We start from the raw sequence: 21630 nt of genomic DNA on the forward strand, positions 1-21630 counted from the left end.
AAAAATCTCTGGAAGTAACAGCAATTGTTGTAGAGCAGTACAGCCCCATTGCACCCAGGCAAAAATGGGGCAGTATGCACTGTTGTCCTTTTCCCATCCAGACCCCATCAGATCTGCTAAGCTCCTGAGTGGCTGGTCTGGTACTGAGGGGGCAAAGCAGCCACCTCTAGCTACTTTGGTTAGGATCCCATCAGGTTAAATTTGCAAGATGCAAATCTAACCTGTTGTTCTAGTCAAACCTCCTTCCAATGCAGAAGGAGGGACATTCGTTTTATGATGCTGAATACTGAAAACATGATCTAAAAAAACAATGTGAGCTTCCTTCCTTCCTTCCTTCCTTCCTTCCTTTTCTCCTTCCTGCACAATGTGCAAAGAGATACAGAGCATAGGGATCTTGGCCGAGGGCAGGAAGGCTTCGGGCCTCGTCCACTCACTCACTCACCGTTCCCACCAAAGGGTAAATGAAGCCCGCGCCGATGCTGGCACGCACGTCGCTAATGGGGAGAACGAAGTCCCTTGGCACTCCTTTTTTTTCCGGCTGGTGGGATAGAGAAAGGTGCGTCTTGGCCATGCAGATGGGCAAGTTTCCAAAACCCTGTAAGACAGGAACGGTCACATGTTTACAGACCTCGACACCCGCCTGCCTGCTCGCTGTGCGCTGTCAGCTCTGGCGTGATCACGGGTGGGTGTAGGCCCGGGTGCTTGTGCACCTGCTGTTCCTGCTACTTCTTTAGGAAGCGGGACGTGGACCACCAGGACAGGCATCTCTCAGTGGTCCTCATTTAACAGGGTCCACGGCTAGCATTTCTCTGGAAGGTTCTTTCATAGAGGGCACTTCCTGCTCTGTGTGTGGGAAAAGCAGGGCTATTCTTAGCACCGGCCCGGCGCAGCTGTGGAAACCCTTCTCCAGGGCTACTCATACCCACGACTCAGAAAGGTAATCTGGAGAAAGGCTGCTAATGAGACCCCAAAGTCACGTGACTCGCTTGTTCTTGGAGCCTGTCAGGAAGTAAAGGGCCCTTTGTGCTGGATTATGAATCAGGGCTTTTTGATCTGCGATTACATGAGAGGAACTAAGATGAGGTCACCTTTTTAAGCCGCTTATTTTTAAGGACCAAAGACTATGCCTGACCCAGAGTTCCAAAGGTGAAAGGGCAGGAAGTCACATGTGGGGGGTCTCACAAAAAGGATAGTGTCTTTGAAGCAGGCTTGTGGCTAGAAGACACACACTGTTCCCTCAGAGACTTCACGAATTAATTGCAACCACGTACTTGGCACATAACTTATAAGGACCAGCCCTGTGCCGACAGACAGACACAAGGGATGAACGCTAACCCATGCAGGATTGCTAAACCTACTCGGAACATTTTAGAGAATGACCAGTTATGTGTGGGGAAGTGTATTCTCTTTTGGAAACACTTGTTAACATTTTGCAGACGGAAACTACCCAGAAATGTGAAGTTTGGCGAAACACTGAAATGATTTCTATAAACTAATAAGGATTCACTGTCAAAAGTTTTCCACTTGAAGGTTAGGAGACATGTCTCAAGTGGTAAAGTGCCTGCTTGGCAAGCGTGAGGACCTCAACTTACACCATACACACACCAGGAAAAGCATGAGCAGTGTGGGGGCACGCACCTGCAATTCCATCACTTGGGAGGCACTGGTAGGAAGATTCTAAGTTTGAGGCCAGCCTAGGCTATACCATGAAATCCTGTCTTAAACCTTAAAAACTTCCTCCAAAAGCAATATTCACATATTTAAATACAAATAAAACACCGCACTTGCTTGAGGCCTTATTATTATTATTATTTCAAGTAGAGTCTGATATGTATGCCTGGCCTAGACCACGAACCTCTCACACAGACTTCTTATGCAGCACAGATGACAGCCTTGCTACTTCTGAACGTTTTATTTGATCTAGTCTCATCTTGTCTTAAACCTTGATTTTCATATTTGCCTCTTGAATAACTACGATTTTTGGCAAGCTAGGGCTGAGAATATGGTTTAGTGGTGGAGTGTATGGCTGAGCTCAATTATATAACTATAACTATATATATATATATATATATATATATATATAAAATCAGTTGATATATCAACTTCCAATTAAAATAGTTTCCTATATTTTTACCAAACCTGGAGAACACCCTACTTAGCACTGCAGTATTTAACAAAATGTCAAATATGTTCATAAAGAGCAAAGGAGTTAGGGGGAAAAAAAAAATCAGTGTTATCCATATCAAAGCTCTTTCTTTTTTTCTTTTATGTTGGCTGGTCACGGGGCTTGAATTCTGGGCCTGGGTGCTGTCCTTGACTTCTTCAGCTGAAGACTAACACTCTACGACTTGAGCCACAGCTCTACTTCTGGTTTTCTGATAAGAGTCTCATGGACTTTTGTGCCTGGCCTGGCTTTGAACTGTGATCCTCAGATCTTAGCCTTCTGAGCAGCTAGGATTTCAGGCATGAGCCACCAGCACCCAGCTTGATATCAAGTTTTTGACACATTCTGACTTCTGTTTTATTATTCCATAAGAGGCAGGGACCTTTTGGGCAGGGTAGCTTAACATCCTACAATCAGTTACTGGCCATCCTCAGGAAAGGACCATACGATGGGACTCCATGCTGTTCAGGCTGCTGGACCAAGGCTGCCACTAATTTGCTTTTTGCCACTTTCTAAATGTAGAAGAAGATGGAACCTTCAAGTTCTTCAGACCACTCTGGTGACAAGCTAGTGAATCACTTGCAGTAAGAAAACTCAACATTCCCATCAGTACATGCTGCACCGCAACTGGCCTGGCCTGGAAGCATGCCAGACTAGCACTGTCGAGAAGAGGCCTGTGGGGACGAGGAAGCAGCACGAGTCATCTGACTCTGACTCCCGGGCTGTACATGGACACAGTGATTCTGGAGGAATGGGTGCACTGGTGCCACTCACAGTAGACATGAGGCAGAAGCCTAGCATGCAGCTCAGTGGTAGAATGCTTGCCTAGCATATGCCAGGCTCTGGGTTTGGTCCCTAGCACTGCATAAAATGGACAGATGCATTGATAATCTCAGAAGTCAATGAAACATGCAGAAGGGATAATTCACAGGGATTACCAGTGCCCCTGCCAAGGGCAGAATTCTGAGAATCCAAGGTGATGATTCTTTTCTCCTGGGAGTACATGATCTATCTCGTTTACCTGTTGAGTGTAGCGATCTATCTTGGATTGTGCCTCAGGAGAGATTTCAATATCCTTAGCTCCATAGACAGCCTGGGCGATGGTTCTTATCTTTTCCACAATGGGAAGCTGGAGAAAGATGAAGGACAGACTTGTTAACTTTAAGCTGGTTGAAAAACTAAAGGAAAGGCTGGATTTTTAGCTGTTTGCTATAATGTTCCTTCCTGAGTTCTTCCTAGCAAATGCAATACTCAGTTGAATACTCTTCCTCTTCTTTTTGTCCTTATTTAAAGGTGATGCACAGAGGGGTTGCAGTTACATAAGTCAGATAGTGAGTGAGTACACTTTGTTTTGAACAATGTCACTCTTTTTCTCATCAAAGTATTTTTTTTTCTACTACTCTTAAACCACTGAAGTGTTACCAGATATCAGGAAGCAAAATGAAGTCTCAGGTAAAATTCAGCCAACAAAGAGGCTGCACTAAAAAAAAAAAAAAAAAAAAAAAAAAAAAAATTCAAGAATTTCAAGAAGATACGTTTATACAATGCTTTTTAATGTTCTTATACATAAATGGAATTTTCCATCTCAATACTTGGTGCAAATTTTTTTTTTTTTTTTTTTTGGGCCAGTCCTGGGCTTGAGCTCAGGGCCTGGGCACTGTCCTTGGACTTTCTCAAGGCTAGAGCTCTACCACTTGAGCTTCAGCACCACTTCCGGCTTTTTTTCTATGTATGTGGTACCGAGGAATCGAACCTGGGACTTCGTGCATACTCTACCACTAGGCCAAACTCCCGGCCACTTCCGGCTTTTTTCTACGTACGAGGTACCGAGGAATCAAACCTGGTCTTCAAGCATGCTAGGCAAGCACTCCACCACTAGGCCAAATTCCCAGCCCCTTGGTGCAGTGAGGTAGGTGTGTGTGTGTGTGTGTGTGTGTGTGTGTGTGTGTGTGTGCAGAATGAATCATTATTTTAATACAAATGCTGTTGCAATTGAACATTTTATTGGAAAACTAGACAGTGAATCTCCATCCACATTAGCATGATACAAGAAATCACATGATGAAAAAAATCTCAGAAGGGGCGATATTAGAAAATAAATATATGTGGAAAAATGGGATCTCTAATGTCAGATTGAACACAGAGATGCTCGTGGCTGGTAATAAACTCTAAGTAGTCTTAAACAGATCTATAACAAGAAATGAAAAATTCCTAGAATGTAATAGAACCTACCAGAACTTTTGGGGTATAGAAAAAGCAGTATTAGAAGAAAGTTTATAGCTATGAATGCCTACATATAACACAAAATAAAACAATAACAAAACCCAGAGAAATCTCAAATAGGCTACATATTTCAATGGTACATGTCTTCTTGCTGCAATTTTGAGTTTCAAATGCATCTAGAAATATATCCATTTCGTCTAGATTTCCCAGCTTATTTGAACATGTTTTCAAAGTATTCCTTCACTTATTGTAATAGCCCTATCTTTCTCTGTAATTTTATCTTTTTCTTTCTTTTTTGCCAATCCTGGGGTTTGAACTCAGGACTTGGGCACTGTCCCTGAGCTCTTCAGCTCAAGGCTACTGCCCTACCCTTGAGCCACAGCCCACTTCCTGTTTTCTGGAGATTAATTGGAGATAGGAGTCTCATAGGGGAGGGGGCAAGGCTTTGTAGTGCTGGGGCTGGCTTTGAACCTCGATTCTCAGATCTCAGCCTCCTGAGTAGCAAGGATTACAGGTGTGAGCCATCTCACCTGGCTTCCTTGGACACTTTTTGTTCAAGGCCAGTGCTCTCACTTCTTAGGTTACAGTGCTGCTTCTGCCTTTTTCTGCGTATGTGGTAGCAAGGAATCAAACCCAGAGCTTCATGCATGCTAAGCGAGCACTATACCATTAGGCTACACTCCCGGACCCCTTTATTTATTTTTTTAATCTAACATAATTATAGGAAAACAGGGAAAACTCTGGAAGATATAGGTATAGTAATTATTTTGGGGGATAGGACTCTTAATTGCAGAGGAAGTAACAAAAATGGACAAAAAGAATACACTAAATTAGGGACCGGGAGTTTGGCCTAGTGGTTAAAGTGCGTGCTTAGCATGCATGAAGACCCGGGTTCGATTCCTCGGTACCACATACATAGAAAAAAGCCGGAAGTGGTGCTGAGGCTCAAGTGGTAGAGCTCTAGCCTTGAGAAAGTCCAAGGACAGTGCTCAGGCCCTGAGCTCACGCCCAGGACTGGCAAAAAAAAAAAAAAAAAAAAGAATACACTAAAGTTTATGTATCTCAAAGCCAACAATTACTAGAATCAAAAGACAACTCAAAGAATGGGAGAAAATGTCAGCTATTCAATGGACAAAGCAGTAATATCCAAAATATACAAAGAACTAAAAAAGTTAAGCAGCAAATCAGTAAGTAATCAACCTAGTAAATGTGCAAGTGAATTGAATAGTTTCAGGAAAAAGAAATATAAATGGCTGCTTTACAAGAGGAAATACAAATGGCTGCTATAAGAGGAAATGCAAATTAAAACTACACCAAGGTTCTGTCTTATCCCAGTCACAATGTTAAATATCCAGGAAACAAACAAATTAAGTTGAGGGCAGGGATGGGAGTGGGACAAAAGGGGGAGACTGACAGAAGTGGTGGCATTGGTCAAGATGCATTCTACTCATAACTTGACTTATGGAATTGAGACCTCTTTGTATAACTATTTAATAATATAAAAAAGAAAGAAAAGGGCCAGGAGTGTGGCCTACTGGTAGAGTGCTTGCCTAGCATGCACTAAGCCCTGGGTTCCATTCCTTAGGACCACATACACAGAAAAGGCTGGAACTGTGGCTCAAGTGGTAGAGTGATAACTTTGAGAAAGACATCTGCACACATATATTTATCATATCCCTGTCACAATAACCAAACTATACAACCAACCAAAGTGCTTAGCAACTGCTGAATGGATAAGGACACTAAGTTACACATCTTCCATGGAGCATTACTTAGCCAGAAAGAGAAATGAAGTGTTATCTGTAGGAGACTGGTTAAGACTGGAGACCTTTAATGTGGACCAAGACATGCCAAGCTCAACAAACCAAATATCACATTTCCTATTCATTTGTCGAGTGTAGGCTGATGAAGAAGGAGAAGGAGAACATGAAGAAGAGGGAAAGGAAGAGGGAGGGGGAGGAAGAGGAGGAGGAGGAGGAAGACTAAGGAGGAAGAAATAGAGGTTAGTGGAAGAAGAAGAAAATGAGATGGAGGAGAAGGAGGAGGAGAAGAGAAAGAAGAGGAAAAGAAGACCATGATAATGACATGAATGTAAAAGACGGGTGTCTATGAGGTTGGCAAGAGGGAGGGAGAAAGCAGGGGATTCTGCGAGGTGAAGAAGACAGAAACACACACACACACCACCACCACCACCACCACCACCACCACCACCACCACCACCACCACCACCACAGCCTAATACTGTTTGAAAAAGTAGAGAGAAAGGAGAGGAAGAAAGATGAACATGCTGGAAGGCCTTGTATGGAATCCCACCATATTACAAATGTCTGCTACTGCAAAACTAAGAAAAATGAATTCATACCCATTAGATCAACAAGACTAAAATAATCATGTCCAGGATAGAAGGCGTGGAGACGCGATGCTCCAGTGTGCTCGGCCCTGCATGGGATGCAGAGTCGTCTCCCCATGGTGTAAGCTGTCTGACTGGTCTGGCAGGACTATGTCTCATCTCTACTGCAACTCTTTACCTTCCAAATCACACCTAGGCAACAAAAATCTCCAAATCTCCACTTTTCCCGCTAAAGCTCAGACTGGTTCCACGAATCTGATTATTCTAGGCATCTTAAGTGGTGTCCTCTCGTACCTGACTTTCTTCATTTGGTTTCATGCTCAAGGTCGCAGCATGTGTCAGATCTCCATTCTTTAGGGCCAAATAGGATTCTACTGCACCCGTACCACATTTAACTTCCGCATTCATCAACAGGCACTTGGGTTGTTTCCACCTTATGGCTGCTGAGAAGAATGCTGCTCCTCAACTCTGATCTCTTTGAGACCCAACTCTCTACTCCCGGGAGCATAAGGAAATGTATAGATTTTGGCCAATAACTAAACCACCTTTCCTCATGTGTATTGGAAAGCCTTCTGGGAATTCCCAGCAAGTGTCAGGATGACTTTGTGACCTATGTAATTTGTGGTCTTAGTTGCTATATAAAAACTGCAAAGTTCAGCACGGCAAGGGACCAGAACAAAATAGAACTGTGCGGTACAACAGGAAGTGGCCAGCAGAGGAAGTGAATCCCCATGAGAGGGTCTGCTACCCTGCCCCCATTCCACAACCACACATTTCCCAGGTGTCACTGCCTGGTAGCCCCTGGTACTGGAACTTTTGATGCCTGGCTGTGGCCTCACCACCTTTGAGAAGAGCAAGGCGGGTATCAATGTGGACAGCACCACCTCCTGAGACCCTGAAAGACTCTACTCCAAGCCTGCACGCCAAAATGCTCTAGAGATCTCCACTCCATCTCCTTTTCACCTCACAAGTTAATCAAACGTCTGTTAACTTATATCGTGGGTTCAGTGTAAGAGCTAGGAACTAACTACCCAAGCTAAAGTTCTTGCATGGTGTATAAATCTACTTATATGATATCAGCACACAAGGAACTTGCTGTTGTTTCTTTTTCTGGTTTGGGAAGAAGTGGACTCTTGCAAAGAAAGAAAAAATCAAGCTCAGTCCAGTGATCTTAATCTGAAGTAAAAATTTTGTTCAAGCTGTTCTGTGGCAAATGATGGCTTTTTTCTAAAACAAATAATGGTGAGACACATTATGAGTGTTTATGCATTCATCATGGCCTCTCTGTAAATACTGATGTGTGTGCTTCATCTTTCATCTTGATTCCTAGTGTCAAGCAGACAGGCTCACATACAGGAGGCCTCCCACAAACAAGTGCTGGATAAACAAACAACCAGGCAGGACAAGAGCTTGCACAAGGCCCTGACGTCACCCACAGAGCTTCAGGGACAGGATGCACAAAGAACCCCAATGAAGCGTGTCACAACAGAGGGTGAGATCAAGGCGCTGAATAAACACGAAGAAGTTGGGAGACCATAAACTTGAGGGAAATCAGAAGGAGTTGGCAAGACATCAAAAGGAGCTTGCAAAATGTCATAAACACCATCAGCCTGGCGCTGATGGCTCACAACTGTAATCCTAGCTACTCAGGAGGCTGAGATCTGAGGACTGCAGTTGGAAGCCAGCCCATCAGGAAAGTCTATGAGACTCTCACATTCAATTAATCACAGAAAAGCTGGAAGTGGCACTGTGGCTCAGTGGTAGAGTGCTAGCCTTGAACAAAAGGAGCTACAGAAAGTGTCTAGGTACAGAGTTCAAGCCCCAGGACCACAAAAAAAGAGAGAAAGAAAAAGAGAGAGGGGGAAGATGGAAGTAAGAGAGAGAAAGAGAGAGAGAAAGGAGGAAGGAAGGAAGGAAGGAAGGAAGGAAGGAAGGAAGGAAGGAAGGAAGGAAGGAAGGGATCTCAACAAGCAAATGAACAACCATTGCCCACTAAGAGAAAGGCAGCTTAGGTATCAATAGCAGCAAACACCAAGTCGTCAACATCCTATCTGTGTAAGGCATAATGATGTAACATCCTAATAAACAACTTTACAAAAGCCTGGCAGGTACCCTATTGTCTCCAATCATTTTTGAAAGAACACTGATAAATCCTCATATTTACCAAGGATATCATTCTAAATATGGCCTCCATTAATTCCTTTCCCAAAGCTGAAATCTATGTTCCAATGAAACATTCTTCCAGAACACTGTTTTAGTCAGTCATGGGGCTTGAACTCTAGCCTCTGAGCTTTTATGCTCAAGGATAGTGTTTCACCACTTTGAGCCACAGTGCTACTTCTGGTTTTCTTCTAGTGGTTAATTGGAACTAGTAGTCTCATGGACTTCCCTGCCCGGGCTAGCTTTGACTCTCAATCCTCAGATCTCAGCCAGAGCTCACTGATACCATAAAGGGGATGCAGCACCTTCATAGACAACTGTCCTCACCATGGAGATGTGAGGATGGAGCTGGTAGAAGCTAGTTAGATAGTATATTCTTCTTGAAAAAGTTCTAGACATGTCCACTAAAGTTGTTAAATCAAATTACTGCTATTTTGGTGCCAATTCTGGGTGAACTTAGGGCCTAGGTGCTGTCCCTGAGTTTTTGTGTTCAAGCTTAGTATTTTACCATTTAAGCTGCAGCTCTACTTCTGACTTTTTTGGTGGAGATAAAGAGTCTTAGCCATGGTGGCTCATGTCTACAATACTAGCTACTCAGGAGGCTGAGATCTGATGATCAAGGTTCAAAGCCAGCCTGGGCACAAAAGGACCTGAGACTCTTATCTCCAATTAACCTCTAGAAAATGGGAAGCGGGGCTTAGCTCATAGGTAGGGTGGTAGCCTTGAGCTGAACAGCTCAGGGACAGCTCCCAGGCTGAGTTCAAGCCCTGTGACCCCCGCCACCCCCCAAAAAAAGATAGTCTCATGGGCTTACCTGCTTGGGCTGGCTTTGAACTGTGATCCTCAGATCTCACTGTCCTGAGTAGCCAGGATTACAGACATGAGCCACCAGTGCCCAGCCAAAGACTTCTTAGTGGACTAAATATTAACCTATAGATCCCTGAAGAGCAGCTCCTTCCTTTCTTCCTTCTTCCCTCCCTCCCTCCTTTACTGCCTCACTTCATTTTTGCATCATTAGAGTTTGTATCATTAGTGGTTGGCTTCCCAACCACTTGAGTTAATCCATTTTCATTTAATTTTTCAAGCTCTTTTTTTTTTTTTTTTTTTTTTTTGCCAGTCCTGGGCTTGAGCTCAGGGCCTGAGCACTGTCCTTGGGCTTTCTCAAGGCTAGAGCTCTACCACTTGAGCCTCAGCACCACTTCCGGCTTTTTTCTATGTATGTGGTACCAAGGAATCGAACCTGGGTCTTCATGCATGCTAGGCAAGCACTTTAACCACTAGGCCAAACTCCTGGCCCTCAAGCTCTTTCTTATGGCCTGGACCACAATCCATCTGCCTACAGCATCTTGCATGACTAGACTTACAGGCATGAATCACCTGATTTCTTGAGGAGCAAGTCTAATTTTTTGCTCAGACTGGCCTTGGGCTGCAATATTTCCTTCTGAACAGCAGGGATTATAGGCATAAGTCACTATGCCTGATGTTTACTTAAACTTTAAAATTATTTATGGTGATAAAAAAAATGAGCCAGATAAAGAGATTACCAGAGTACAAGAGTTCAGACATGAAGCTGCAGGGAAAAAAGATGACAAAGGTTCTACAAAGCAGTGGGATCTGGCTCCCTTGGAAATATAAAGCAAGCAACCTGAAAGCCATGAAAATGCTGGGAAATATAACCCATTCTACTCATCCTGACCCCCTCTCTCCAGCTCCACAGTGGCCCTGGGGTACCAGGACACATTTCTCCGTCAGCCTCCACAAAATGATGTGTTGGTATGCATCAGGATATAGTAAATAATTTTTAATGTGTTTTTTTTTGTGCCTCCAAGGCCACAGAGTGTTGTCGGTGTGATGTATTCAGACACCATGAAATATTTAAAGAGAAGGGAGGTGGATTAGAACTCTCCAGGCACACAGCAATTACTTCATCTTATCATTTGTATTGTTAATGACACATAAGTTTTAAGTAATGCCCAGTTTGGCAAATAGCCTTTCCTGTAATTCAGATAAAAGTATGACCTGATACTGTTCGTGTTTGCTCGCTGGACACAGCTCAGAGATAAGAGCTGCCCTGCAAACCTGAGCATCTGGCCCCAAGGCCTTGTGAGACCTGGAAGATGCTCACGCTCCTCAGGCAACTGTTTTATGTGGTGGAGAGAGATAAGTGGAGTAGGATAATCAACAAAAGTCTCAATGCTAGAACAATCTGCATTTGTCTCCCATAACTGGTAACAAAAATAGCATTCATATGGGCGAGCTCTGATTACTCCACAATGGAACTCAACAGAGCGTACCCACACTAGGACGTATCTTCTTTTATTCCTTTTGTTTTCAGACACAGCTTTGTTCTGTAGCCCACATTGCCCTTGAGCTCTCAATTTTGCTGCCTCAGCCTCTTGAGTGTAGAGGATGTGCTCAGCCTGCTCCAGGATATTCCCCGTGTGTCTGTTCCTTCCTCTCCTACCGTAGGCACATCTCTGTGTTACAATATTTGACAACAGACCAGGTGTGTGAGTGCCTCTGTTTCATCTCCCTGCTATGGAACTCTGTTTCTTCTCCTGCAGAGTGGATGCCAACATATGCTTCTTGAACATCTAAGATGACAAGTCTTGTTGCAGAGCCGAGAGAGCTCCTTACATGAAAGGAATGAAAGCCATTTTTTTTTTTTTTTGAGGCAACATGATTAGTCAAAACCAGTTCCCAGCATCTTGGAGATTGGAGCGACCAAGTATTTCTGTCTCCTCCTCAAATTCTAAGGCCTCTCTACAAGAGGTGTTTTACTAGGTTTGGCACCTTTGCTCTTTGCATCCAGGCTAAAATCTGGGTAGCATTCTTTATGTGTTTGCTTTTATTTTGTGGGTCATGGGGCTTGAACTTCAGCTCAAGAATACCGCCCTGTCCCTGGGCTTGGGCATTGTCCACGAGCTCTTAGCTCAAGGCTACCGCTCTACCCCTAGTCTCACCTTATCTAAATCCAAGTCGTAGGGCCTGTGGATGAATGGAGTAGGAGAGGACTCTGTGAATACCTCATTTTGGATTCTCTCACAATAAGAAGGAGTGATGCACTTCTGGAAATTTCCATTGTAGTGACATTGTATTTCTCACCGAGGACAGAATGCACATGGGAGGTTGCTAGCCTCCTTGTGACACGTACGGGGAGAAATGAACATGAGGTTTCTTTCCTATCCACGCAGGGGTGAGGTGGCTGCTTAGAAAGCCAGGTAGTTCTTCCAGAGACTTAAGGCCACCCCAGGGCCTTACATATGTTAGGCAATTCTCCTACCACTGAGCTACCCCCCAGCCTCTAGTGACAGCTTTAGTAGTAGCAGGGTAGCCTCATTCTCGCTGACATGACTCTAGGCTAACTAAGGCTTGTTTTTACTTGTGAGCAGGGAAGAGGACATCTGTCACAAACCACTGGAATATGGGAGCTGAGAACAAGTGAGAGGGGAGAACGAATGGGAGAAATAGCTGTGAATGTGAGAGCAAACCCACTGGCCAGAATACGATATAGTATGGCCTGGGCAAGTCAGTTTTCCTGCTTAGGCTCATCATCTAGATGTGTGTGTGTGTGTGTGTGTGTGTGTGTGTGTGTGTGTGTGTGTTTAATGCTCGAGCCTCACTAATCTTTCTTTCTGGGGATATGGACAAGTAACGGAATCCATATGGTGAAGAGAAACTTGCACATGTACTAGTGAACACACATGTTTACAGCAGTCTTAGTTCCTTGCAATAGCCACACAGCGGAAGCAATCCAAATATATTGCCATGAGACAATACATAAAATGAAATATTACTCAAGCTTAGAAAAGCAAAAGGAGTTTGCCTAGATGCTACAACATGCATAAGCTATGCATTCCATGTAATAAGCCATAGTCACAAGAAAAGTAATAATGTATGAGTCCACTTTTATGAGGTATCTAAAGTATCATAAAGTATGGAATTCATAGGCAAAAGGAGAATTGCTGTTGACTGGGGGAGGGGAGGGAGAACTGGAGTTGTTACATTGGAACCAAGTTTCAGTTTCACAAAATGGAAAACAGTTCCGGAGATTCTCAGCTTATAGCAACTGTGCACTTAAAATTGGCTAGTGGTGCTAGGAATGTGGCTTGCCTAGAGTGCTCAAGCCCTGGAATTGAATCCTACTTACTACATAAACAGAAAAAGCTGGAAGTGGCACTACGGCTCAAGTGGTAAAGTGTTAGTCTTAGGCATAAAAGCTCAGGGACAGCACCCAGGCCTGAGCTCCAGCCCAGGACACACACACACACACACACACACACACACACACACACACATACACACACACACACGGATCATATACTAAGTTGAATGTTACATGAAAAAATTACAATGGTTAAATACATAAATAAATCTAGGGGTCGGATAGACTCTAGCCCTGTGGTAGAGTACTCACCTAGCATGCACAAAGCCCTGGATTCCATTCCTCAGTAGCACATACACAGAAAAAGCCAGTAGTATTGTAGCTCATGTGGCAGAGTGCTAACCTTGAGCAAAAAGTGTCCAAGGACAGTTCTCAGGCCCAGAGTTCAAGCCTTAGGACTGGCATGAAAGAAAGAAAGAGAGAGAGGGAGAGAAAGAAAGAAAGCTAGCTCACAAAAACCACAGGAGGGCAAAAGCCACAGCAGAAGTGAACAAGAGAAAATCTCCTGTGATTGCAGAGGTCTTGGAGATTGCTCTAAGGTCTCCTTAACTGCACAGCGAACCCCTGTTGTGTAGAGAGACCCCTCTTCCTGGGGAACGGAGCAGGGTCTTCTCTGGACATGGGGAGGCTGGCGATGGCCAGAGATCGTTCATCTCCAGCTTCCTTCTCTGCGGGGCTACAGAGGGGCCTACAAGAGATGAGCCACATAGACAAAGCTGGCCTGATGGCAGAGGGGAAGGCTGCCTACTCTCTGTGGTGGCCGTGGTTCCAGCTTACCTGCACATCATAGAGGAACTGGAAACGACTTCTTTTATTCGCAGCGTCTCTCACAGCCCGGGCCAAGTCCACTGACCCTTTTCCCCCCACCGACCAGTGGTAGCAGGGAACAGCATCAAAGGCGCCCGCCCGCTTGGCGAGCTCGCACACCAAGTCAATCTCGGCACGGGTGTCAGTCCTGGTGATGAAAGCAGTTGTGGTTTTGCATCTGTATCCACTTAGCCATGTTTTTAAAGAAAGACTAACCGTTTATACAGAACTTTGTCTCCTAATGCTAAATATGATTTCCAACATCAGAAGTGGTCGCGTTTTGTTTAAATAAATCAGACCTAAAGAGCAATATGGAAGAGGAATCCTCCAACCCGATGCAAATATCTTAGGTAGTTATGTTTTTTTTTTTTTTTACATAAAGAAAACTCCATACCATCTCCCTTTGATCATTCCCACTCTTTCAGACAGAAATACTGAGTAGAATTTTAATTTTCTGTTTCTTTTTTTTTGTAATTAATAGAAGGGCTACAGTTATATTCACCTGATAGAATGTGCGTTACTTCACACACACTGATACCGCTTCTCATGTTTCTGTCCCCATCTCCCTCCACCCACCTAGAATTTTTTTTTTTTTTTTTTGCCAGTCCTGGGCTTGAGCTCAGGGCCTGAGCACTGTCCTTGAACTTTCTCAAGGCTAGAGCTCTACCACTTGGGTTTCAGTACCACTTCCAGCTTTTTTCTATGTATGTGGTACCGAGGAACTGAACCTGGGCCTTTGTGCATACTAGGCAAGCACTCTACCACTAAGGCCAAACTCACGGCCCTAGAATTTTTTGTATTTTTTTTAAAGTAAGTGGAGTGGTAATTCCCTAGATAAATTTCATTTCCCTGATAACATTTCAAGAATACATTTGTTAAAATGAAACCAAACCCAGCTGGTAGAAAGAGTGGAGTCTTTGTGTACAATTAAATTAGCATATACCTCAGGACATAATGCAGTTCACAGGTGACCACCACACCACACTTAAAGCCGCAGTTCACTTACTTGAAGACATTCAGTGCTACTACAACAGGAACCCCGAAGAGCTGTGCGATCTGAATTTGTTTCTGCAGGTTACAACAGCCATCGGCCACCAGCTGAATGTTCTAGAAGGAAATCAGACCCTAATTAGTGCCTCCTATCAAATCTACCAAACAACTGGCCATGCCACTCTGGCAGGTTAGCCTTAGAAATTTCCTTTATTGACTTCAAAGATTTCAAAGAAGGCTCCAATTTGTTTTTTTACCCTCAAGAAAGACGGCTGCAAGTGGGTCTCAGGCCTGGAAACTTGGTGTGAGGACTGGCTGTCAGGACACAGCCAGCTCTAGTAGCCTGGCAGGTTAACTGCTCAAGACTGTGGGAAGGTGAGGGGCCCTGCCCAGCTACTCCTGGCTTAAATCCCTGGCGCCACCTGTAGGAGCTAACAGGTCCTGCTACTAGTAAGTCAGTCTACGACAGCAGCAGTTTACAAATCCTAAGGCCAAGTACCTATCTTCCCAAAGTTAGTTTTTTTCTACTCCAACTATAAGACATAGAATCTGGACATATATCTATGTCCAGAAGGTGGTGTACATATATCTATATATACGCATATATACATATATGTATATACACATGTGTGTGTGTAGGATATATATACACACACACACACACACACACACACACACACACACACAGATGTACAGACACACACACATCTATTTTTAGCACTGGGGAGGCTGAAGGTTAAAAAAGAGAATTAATTGAATGACTTCTTACTCCTTAACCCAACCAACAAGCACAAGGCCATAGACACAAGGCAGAACCAGTGGAATGTAAAGACAGATATTCCAATGGCTCTACTTAAGTAGCTGAATTGTTTCATCTTACCTCCTCTGTATATTCTTTCTTTAGAGGGACACCAGCAGTGACCTGAAATGAGAAGAAACAGAAATGAAGAACAGTCCTATAGAAATGCTTTTTCTAATGGACGGAATTTGCACATCACAATCACCACTGGAGAAGTACTTCTATCCTGAAACCTGCAATTAGTAGTGGTGGGGCTACATATAAAGTCCCATGGGAAGCTTCTGGGATATGTTGCCTGGACTCCGCCCACCCAACAAAATCAGGATGTCTGCGAGTGATAATTTGAGCCAGTGTTGAGACCTTTCTTAGCACCGCCATTATCTTAATACAGCATGGATCAAAGAACACAACCACTGATTGAGACTGGATCATCACTCTAAATCAATTTAAGAATTTGATGAGTTAATTCTAAAACACATTTGGATTTTGAGAGTGCAGCTTGGAATTACAGTGCTTGCCTAGTGTGTGTGAGACCACTGAAACACAGAAGAAAATGAAACAAAAACAGAATATAGAAGAAAATGAGAAGGCCTGATAGCAGGCCAGGCACTCTTGAAGAAACAGAAGTGAGTGAGCTTGCTTTGTAGGGTGGCTTATTCATATGGCCTTGGCATGATTATGTATAACATACCAGGTCAGCTGAAGGAAGGCCGCAGGAAGACACCTGCACAGGTCTGGGTAATGAGTCTTTACAGAGCAGGCTTGAAGACCAGGAAGAGACAAAGATGATTTAAGCACACAATGCTTAGAAGTGGCTGTACCACTTGCTTATGAATACAGAAAAAGTAGAAGGAATCTGGGTCCTGTACCTCATGTCAAAATGGTTGCTATGATATATCTACTTAGACACATCAGATATGTTTGACCTAGATAATGGGTCAAGGATTATTCTGGATGTTTCTAGGATATTTTGATGAGATTAACATGTTAGTCAATGGACTTTGCATAGGGCTCAACCAAGTGGCTAAGGCTTGACTACAACCAAAGCGTGGCCTCTGCTATGAACTGCTAGTAGCAGAATGCCTGCAGAGGGGAATGGTGTCAGCTTGGCTGGCCTCCAGTGTGAGGGACTTGCTGGGCTTCATAATAATGAAATCTAATTCCTTACAATAGACATATATCTGTCTGCCTGTCTCTCTGTCCATTTTTTAGAACTCTGATTAATATAATGAATTAAAAAATTATTAAAGGAGCTGGGCACAATGGCTCACACCTGTAATCCTAGCTACTCAGGAGGCTGAGATCTGAGGACTGCAGATCAAAGCTAGTGAGGAACTCAAGTCCCTGAGACTCTTATCTCCAATTAATCACTAGAAAAGGGAAAGTGGGGCTGTGGCTCAAGGGGTAGGGTGGTAGCCTTAAGCTGAAGAGCTTAGGGGCAGCACTCAGGCCCAGAGTTCAAGCCCCATGACACACACACACACACAAATTATAAAAGGAATATGAATATTCCATGAGGATATTAGTTCTTAAATTATCCTGCTACCTCCAATGCTAAGTGCTTTGGAAGACAGATAAGTAAAAAGAGAGGGACATTTAAGTGGGTAATATGGAATATAGAGTTAAGAAGATGAAAGGTCACTTGTAATTCAGTTAACTGAACAGGCAGTAGGGACAAATCAACTAATAAGACACAGTCCTGTTGGTCACTGGTGACTCATGTCAGTAATCCTAGCTACTCAGGAGGCTGAGATCTAAGGATCACAGTTAGAAGCCAGTCTGGGCAGGAAAGTCCGTAAGACTCTTACCTACAATTAACTACTAGAAAATGGGAAGTGGCACTGTGGCTCAGAGTGGTAGAGTGTAGAGCCTTGAGCACAAAAACTCAGGGACAGTGCCAAGGCCCTAAGTTCAAGACCCATGACTGCCCCCCTCCCAAATAAAGATAAAGTTCCTAAGCTGGGTGCTGATGGCTCACTCCTATAATGCTACTTAGGAGGCTGAAATCTGAGAGCTGGGGTTCAAAGCCAGCTTGGGTAGGAAAATCCAAGAGATTCTTACCTCCAATCAGGCACTAAAAAGCAAGAGCTAGAGTAATGGCTCAAGTGGTAGAGTGTCAGCCTTGAGCAAAAAAGCTAAGGGACAGTGTCCAGGCCTTGAGTTCAAGTCCCACCACACACACACACACACACACACACACACACACACACACACACACACACACACACACACACACACACACACGGGAAAGAAAAAAGAAAAGAAAAAAAGATACTGTCCCCAAGCTCAAGGGCTTTATGAACACAGTATGAGAGACAATGCTGCTGGAGCCCAGAAGTGCTGCACAGCTTTTTTACCTTTCTCATCACGTCATGGTGTAGGGCTGAAGTGCTTACCAAAGGTTAATGAGATAAAGAAAACTGCCTCAGAGTGGAGCTACTGGGAGGTGGTAAGCCTTCAAGAGGTGCCTCCTAATGGGAGGTTTTTGTATCTTGTCCCCAAATGTCCCGAGAACCTATTCTCTCACTCCTCCTTCCTTTCATGTTCCAGTCATGGGATAGGAGGGTGGTCTTGCATTATCCTGGGTTCCTGCTATCAGGTATGGTCTTACCCCAGATACAAAAGCCACAGGGCCAAGTGATCATGAGTTGAAACCTCCAAAATGGTTAGTTGAAACAAACCTTTTCTCTGTACAAGCTGATTATCTCAGGCATTTGTTATAGTAACAGAAAGTTGAGGATTACAGCCCATATCTACTTCTTTGTGTGACTACTTAAAGGTTAAACAAAGGGGGGAAAATGTGGGAACAAGAGAGAATTTGTATGTGGCAATTTGTCTTACATGTCATTACTAGGATCAGGAAACTTTGTGTGTGTGTGTGTGTGGGGGGGTGTCATGGGGCTTGAACTCGGCCGGGGCTCTGTCCTTGAGCTACCACCCTACCACTGGGCCTGGGTGTTGTCCCTGAACTCTTCAAGGCTACCCCCTAACCTGGAGCCAAGCTCCACTTCCCATTTTCTAGAGATTAATTGGAGAAAAGAGTCTCAGGTCCTTTTGTGCCCAGCAGGCTTTGAACCTGGATCCTTAGATCTCAGCCTCCTGAATAGCTAGGATTATAGGCATGAGCCACCAGCTGGCTGAAACTTGATGTTTTTAAGAGTTCAAAATGATTAACCAATATGTAATTTCTTTCAGAGCTGCAAAGGCCATGAGGCAAAAATCACACTGAGCAGAAAGAGACAGAAAGTGATTTGCAGTGAAATTTGGACAGTTTTTGCTCAAGGACAGCACTCTGCCACTTCTTGCTTTTTCTGTGTATGTAGTATGGAGGAATCAAACCCAGGGCTTTTGCAGTGAATTTGATGGGTTGTAACATCAATGACCCAGAAAAACATCTGGTTCGAACACTGAACTGTGCCACCAATCAGAGAAGTCTACCCGTGCTCTTCACTGAGGACTGGGGCCTCTGTCCCTCATTCTACACAGCCTTGGCCTGAGCATCAGGGATGCACCTTAGGAGAGGAAGTTGTTCCATGATGCTTCTCCTCTGGCCCTCCCCGACCCCCCAAACAAAAGAGCATGGAAGTCAGGGAGTGTGCTTGAGCTAAAGAAACTTGCAAAAGGGAGACATTCTAGTAAATCAGAGGCCTTGAGCGGGTGCACACAGTTCCGTGTTAAACTTTTCTGCAGGTTTGGTGACTAGGAAGGAAGCCTGGAGACTCACGCTGGGCCCCCCTCCGTGCATCTTCAACGCCCGCACAGTGGCCACTAGAACCACCACATTGGGTACCAGGCCAGAAGCTCGGCATTTGATGTTGAAGAATTTTTCCATTCCAATATCAGCTCCAAAGCCAGCTTCGGTCACTGTGTGGGAGCAAGTCAGAAAAGTACTGTTAATTCCTAAAACCAACAGGCTTTGACACCCAGTAATCATAAGTATGGAATCCAGTTCAAATGATAGCTTGAATCCCTTGTCCTGTCAAGGTGACTCCACCATTCATTCCGCATGCTGTGAAAGGTGTTGGTTCTAGTTCCTCACACTTGGCTAAGCCTAATGGATGTATTGACAAGGTCACAGGTTTTTTTTTTTTCCCCCTGTGTTATAACTCAGAACAAAGCTTTTGTAAGCCAGGCGCTAGTGGCTCATGCTTGTAATCCTAGCTACTCAGGAGACTGAGAAGATCTGAGGATTCCAGTTCAAAGGTAGCTGAGGCAGACAAATCCAAGACTCATGTCTAATGAACCACCAAAGAGCCAGAAATAGATATGTGACTCAAGTGGCAGAATGCCAACCTTGACTGAAAAGGCCAAGTAAAAAGCATGGGGGCCTAAGTTCAAATCCCAGTACACATCCTGAAAATAAATTTAAAAATCTCACATGTAGTTTCAAACTCTAAATACATCTTTCTCCCTCTCAGTAGACTTATGCCTATATAATTTCTATAGACTAGGTAGAATTTTGTAACATCCTCTTAACCAGAAATCATTTTTCTAACAAGAAATGTCTAACTACAATGTTTTAAAATTTATGATTATCATTTTGCTAGGTTGACATATTAAAATTTATGAAATTGCTGTCCTAGTTATAGAACATTTGAGTTATTTCCAATATAAACAATGCTACATTGAAAATATGCATGTATGTAAGCTTTAATCTCTTTCAAATTATATTTAGGAATAAATTCCCAAGGTTGAGTTTATGGGGTCAGAGGATATAAAAAGCTACAACGACTGACAGGTTTTTGACAAATTAGATAATATTCCTTTAAAAATACCCCATTTGGAATGAATAGAGGTATAAGCTATTTTATCTTTTATTATATTTTCTTTGAACAAACTTGCAGCAGAATGATTTAAAGAAGGGCAGAAGGACTGGAGTTTTTAAACTCAGGGTACCCAGCTTGATCCAGAATCCTTGCTGGAGAAGCCACCATTTCCATCTTGAGGACTTTTCTCTGGTGAATACTCCCTAGAGCAGGATTCAAGGAGCCCATGTTTGATGCATTCCATGCCCTCCCACATCCCAAAGATGTTGCATTATGAGGAGGTATTTCAGGTTGCTGGGGATGGATGTCTTGTGTGAGATAGCAGGCCATCACACACTATCTGCTGACCACATGGAAGGAAGCCACGACAAAACACTCCTGCCAGCGTATGAACAACACAATCACATTTATAACCAATCAATCTCCTCAAAGAGATGAATGAAAGCTCACGTTCCCTTCCACAAGCTAGCTCTCCACTTCCTCTTCATTCACTCGTGGCCACCAAGCTCTCCAATCTCCCCAGGCTTCCTATCATCCCAAGAGAAAAACTCAAGGGATGCACACAAAGCCCGAGGTCCCCTCACACAAACCTCTAGCACACATCCTCCTCCCCTTCTCTACCCTCTGCCTCCAATTTCCGGCTTTAGGAACTATGAAGCTTCCAGCAAACCCCCCATTTACTATCTTATTTTTTGATTACAGGCGTGAGCCACCACACCTGGCCCCACTTATTATCTCCATCCTCTGGAACATGTCTTATTATTTTTTGGGGGGGAGGAGGAGTCACTTGTGGGACTTGAACTAAAGGACTGGACTCTGTCCTTGAGCTCTTTTGCTCAGACTAGCTGCAGGTTCACTGAAGAGAAAAGTCTCACCAACTTTCCTGCCCAGGCTGGTTTTGAGCCATGATCCTCAGATCTTAGCCTCCTGAGTAGCTAGGATTATAGGCGTGAGCCACCAGTGACTGGCTGGAACACTCTTCTCTCCCACCTCTGTATCTGTTCAAGACTCCCCCATGGCCCATTTCCAGGAAGCATATCCTGACCCTCCTCTCAAGGACGTTTGGGAGGGGAGCTCCCCCTGCAGGGCCCTGTCCCTCTTTCTGCTTTTCCTGCCCTCCTGTGGTCAGGTCTTCACAATTAGTCTACACATATGTACACCACCATTCTAGACTGCCCGCTTGCAGGGCCTTATCTTATTCACTGT

At 44.0% G+C, this 21630-nt stretch overlaps 1 protein-coding gene across 1 annotated transcript in view; it reads right to left on the minus strand.

Annotated features, from left to right (window-relative positions):
• Positions 1-21630, minus strand: part of Mthfd1l (methylenetetrahydrofolate dehydrogenase (NADP+ dependent) 1 like) — a 130953-nt gene that overhangs the window by 39093 nt on the left and 70230 nt on the right. The window contains exons 21-26 of the mRNA XM_090337964.1: positions 19383-19522; positions 15740-15781; positions 14876-14976; positions 13840-14017; positions 3186-3293; positions 443-595 (exon numbers count right to left, since the gene is read on the minus strand). Coding sequence (XP_090194090.1) covers positions 443-595; positions 3186-3293; positions 13840-14017; positions 14876-14976; positions 15740-15781; positions 19383-19522 — 722 coding nt within the window. The remainder of the gene's footprint in view (positions 1-442; positions 596-3185; positions 3294-13839; positions 14018-14875; positions 14977-15739; positions 15782-19382; positions 19523-21630) is intronic.

This window comes from Megascapheus bottae, chromosome 8, assembly GCF_031878675.1.
Source record: "Megascapheus bottae isolate mThoBot1 chromosome 8, mThoBot2.hap1, whole genome shotgun sequence".
Classification (NCBI taxonomy): Eukaryota; Metazoa; Chordata; class Mammalia; order Rodentia; family Geomyidae; genus Megascapheus; species Megascapheus bottae.